At 36.6% G+C, this 4,464-nt stretch overlaps 1 protein-coding gene across 1 annotated transcript in view; it reads left to right on the top strand.

Annotated features, from left to right (window-relative positions):
• The window catches only part of SLC9C1 (solute carrier family 9, subfamily C (Na+-transporting carboxylic acid decarboxylase), member 1), a 111,100-nt gene that overhangs the window by 45,302 nt on the left and 61,334 nt on the right, over positions 1-4,464 (top strand). Inside the window, exons 10-11 of the mRNA XM_010852747.1 lie at positions 1,592-1,673; positions 3,584-3,750. Coding sequence (XP_010851049.1) covers positions 1,592-1,673; positions 3,584-3,750 — 249 coding nt within the window. The remainder of the gene's footprint in view (positions 1-1,591; positions 1,674-3,583; positions 3,751-4,464) is intronic.

Here is a 4,464-nt window from a genome sequence, read left to right as displayed (position 1 = left end):
CCTGAGCGACTTCACTTTCACTTTTCACTTTCATGCACTGGAGAAGGAAATGGCAACCCACTCCAGTGTTCTTGCCTGGAGAATCCCAGGGACGGGGGAGCCTGGTGGGCTGCCGTCTATAGGGTCACACAGAGTCGGACACAACTGAAGTGACTTAGCAGCAGCAGCATTCTGACTGGTGTGAGGGGATATGTCACTGTAGTTTCAATTTGCATTACTCTAATAACTGGCAATACTGAGTGTCTGTTGTCCATCTTTATGACAACACACTTCTATCCAGAATATAATTTTCAAAATTTCTACAATTTTGTAGCAAAAAAGAAACCCAATTTTAAAAACAGGTAAAAGAGTTGAACAAATATTTCAAAAGGAAATGTATATACCACTAAGTATATTAAAATGCTCAACATCATTACTCTAGGGAAATGCAAATTAAAACTACAATGAGAAACATAATATTCAGCTTAAATGAAGATTTTAGAATTGGTGTATCCCATCTATAAAAATAGAAACAGTGGTTGTCTCTTGTCTGGTGAGGATTGATTGGAGCAGCCCTGGGGAAATTTAGAGGATATGAGAATATATACATCGTGAAAGGATTGAGGGTAATATGGGTATATGCACTGTCAAAACTGATCAGATACACAAGTACATTTCATTCTGTGTAGATTATACCTTGGTTTTCCTAATGACCATTGTTGGGGTGGCCCCCTTGAGGAATTAAATCAGAATATTCAGTGACAGCGTCCTGTGCACCAATATTTAAAATTTCTCAAGTAATCATAGTGTGCAGCCATGAAAGCCTCTGGTGTGTTTCACATTCTGTCTCTAACTTCCATCTGTAGCCAAAGAATAGAGGACTGGCTAAGAGTTTAAAATAAATTTTGGAAGTTAGATTTCCATAAATCAATGGAAATATGTAATATCAGACTGAGAAGTGTTTCTGCATCTGTCAGAGGAGATATAAGAGGAGAAAAAAAAAAAGTGACAGCAAAGGCATCAACTGCTCCTCCCTTCTGGTAATGATGGTAAAGAATGTGGAGACCTGGGTTCGATCCCTGGATGGGAAGACCCCCCTGGAGAAGGGAAAGGTTGTCAACTCCAGCATTCTGGCCTGGAGAATTCCATGGACTGTATGGTCCATGGGGTTGCAAAGAGTCAGACATGACTGAGCAACTTCACTTTCACTTTTTTTCTGATAATGAAGGGATACCAGAAAGGCAAAGTATGTGGTAGAACAAACATACCAAGGCCTTGTATTGTTTCTTCTAGGTGGAGAGAAATATTTAACACAGATGTGCTGGTAATGTTGAACAGAGAACTGTGTGGCTATGTACATGGAAGTGTATGTGGTGGATGAGAACTGATAAAGTACAGAGATATTCCTAAGATGCAAAAAGTTCAGAAATTGAAATTAAGAACAAAATTTTTTTCCTAATGTCTTTATAAGTATATAAATACTTGTCAAAGCAAGTCATTATATTTCCCAAATATTGACACAGTACAACTTAGCTTAATTCACACTGGTAAATATAGAGTATATTATATGAAATTATGATGAAACTTATTCTGGTTTGTTTTTCTATTCCAGATATTATTTCATGGAGTGTCAGTATCCTTGATTAGCTTGATTGTTAATAGATTTATTTTGCCAATGGCAGTTACTAAACTTGGTAAGCCCTGCTAATTCTTGAGTAAAAAGAAAAATATTCCAAATATACTAAAGAATTGCTAATAATGAAGAAGGAAGCCATATAAATACAAATCAAAGGTGTCTAATTGAAAAGGAAATTGGATCTCAATATAAAGTCACATGAATCATTAAAGCTGATAAGTTCATTAGGCCAATAAGCAATAATCTTATAAATAAGATTACTTATCTACATTAGTCCAGTTTAAGTGAAATAATACAATGTCTATTTAATTATTCCACAAACTTTTTATTAAGAGCCTCTTACATGCCAGGCACTATTCTAACTGATAGTGATGCATTATGAAGACAGACAAGTCTGAATTGTTGAAGATAATTGGAGAGAGGAGAGACAGACTGTAAGCAAGTCAAATAAGGTAATATCAGAATGTCATTTGTGCATGAAAGTACTCACACCACATACAAAGAAAGTAGAAATACAACATGTGGTAGATTCCTGAGGAAGTTAGAAACCAAGCGTGTTCAAGGAAAGAAGGTAAGGTTCTGGAACCTTCGAGAACTATGTCAACAGTGGAGGAAGTCCAGGTGGGAGAGGTAGGGAAAGAGCTAGATCATGAAAGATCTTGAATTTTAAGATTTTATTCTAAGAGGTAAATGGATTTCTTGGTTGGTTTTAAGCAAGTAAGTGTAATTTTATGAATAAGGTCCTTAAAAAGACAACTCTGGATAGCTGACTGGGGCCTATGAAGAGAGTAGAAGCAGAAATACCAGTTTTAGGAGGCAACTGCTTTATGCAGTATGACTGTTTCAACCTCCTACTTTTTAACAATCCAAAAATTGAAATCTAAAGAGTTAAAATTTCTTGTCTAAGATCACACAACTCAGTAATGGCAGTTAACAAACTAAAAATAAATTCCTCTAGTGCTTTTAATCCACTTTACTCTTCACTGCTCTATCACCCTTTCTGTTTCATTCATGTGGCATTTTCTTAACCAATCTTAAATTTCATCTTTATGGGTAATATTGAATTTTCATTCTCATGTTTGCAACCATATCCTTTTTACCATTTACTTTTTCCTTTTCTGGGCCTTAACATAGTAAAATGAGAAGAACAGATTAAAGAGGTAACATTTTGCAGAGTATCAGATCCTGTCCATGGGATTTCCCAGGCAAGAATAGTGGAGTGGGTCGCCATTTCCTTCTCCAGGGGATCTCCCCAGCCCAGGGGTCGAACCCACGTCTTCTGCATGGCAAGCAGATTCTTTATCACTGAGACACCAGGGAAGCCTTTCAGATGTTCTACTTAGTAGCTAAATAAACCTAAAATTCTTATTATAGAGCATCTGTTTACTTGTACTGAGAAAAGTGAACATTTGCTCATGGAATATTATTGCTTTTTGAAGAAACTTCTATGTCTCAAAAAAAGGAAATCTGTGTTTGATAGTAAGAGTCCTTCAAACCTTAACGAGGTCTGTATATATAGTATATATTATCACTGATCCTTGATCAAAATGAATTTGAACTATGTCAGTCCACTTATAAGTAGATGTGAATTTTTTTCATATGTACTTCAGTACAACCCGAACCTCAGTTTATTGAATCTGAGGATGCAGAACCACAGATATCAAGGGAAAACTGCAAACTTATAGGCAGATTTTCAACTGCATGGAGGGTTGACGTCCCTGAATCCCATATTGTTCAAAGGTCAACTATATATATCTGGAGATAAATAAATATATATCAAATATATATATGATCTTACATATACATAGGAAATAAATATAAGTGCATATATTTCTGTGTACATATATGTATATCTCTACCTCCTACGCATGTATCTCCTACACATTTATGTGTGTATATGTGCATATATTCTGTACATACTATCAAAATGATATCCACTATTTATAAAATGTGTTCTTTTTATCAAAGGTCTTCGTGATGTCACATCAACAAAGTATAAATCACTGTATTATACATTTCAACACTTTCAAGAACTAACCAAATCCGTAGCCTCTGCACTCAAATTTGACAGAGATCTTGCTAATGCAGATTGGAACATAGTTGAGAAAACAATTATACTTCAAAACCCATATGCAGTAAGCAAGTAGTATTTTTTAAAGTAATATCTTCTGTTTGTTCCTTCAAAGTGGATATGATTCTTCATAAGTGTGAATGTTATAAATGTTAATTCAGAATTCTTAGGGAATTTTATGCTCACTGTGAGACAAAGTAGAAGTGACAACCCTTTTGGGTATATGAAAGTGAAAAGTGAGTGTTAATTGCTCAGTCATGTCCAACTCTTTGCAACCCCATAGACTGTAGCCTACCAGGCTCCTCTGTCCATGGGATTCTCCAGGCAAGAATACTGGAGTAGGTAGCCATTCCCTTCTCCGTGGGATCTTCCCTACCTAAGGATCGAACCTGGGTCTCCTGCACTGGAAGGCAGATTCTTTACTGTCTGAGCTAGCAGGGAAGACCCCCCCCACCCCTCCTCCCAACACACACTTTGAGTGTATAACAAATGTGTATTGTTTTCCCAGTAGTCATGTATGGATGTGAGAGTTGGACTATAAAGAAAGCTGAGCTCTGAAGAATTGATGCTTTTGAACTGTGGTGTTGGAGAAGACTCTTGAAAGTCCCTTGGACTGAAGGAGAGCAAACCAGTTAATCCTAAAGGAAATCAGTCCTGAATATTCATTAGAAGGAATGATGCTGAAGCTGAAGCTCCAATACTTTGGCCACCTGATGAGAAGAACTGACTGATCGGAAAAGACCCAGATGCTGGGAAAAATTGAAGAAAGGAGGAGAAG

The sequence above is a fragment of the Bison bison genome, unplaced genomic scaffold, assembly GCF_000754665.1.
Source record: "Bison bison bison isolate TAMUID 2011002044 unplaced genomic scaffold, Bison_UMD1.0 scf7180017864314, whole genome shotgun sequence".
NCBI lineage: Eukaryota > Metazoa > Chordata > Mammalia > Artiodactyla > Bovidae > Bison > Bison bison.
Note: the sequence above shows the minus strand (reverse complement) of the source record. Positions and strands in the feature narration are given on the sequence as shown.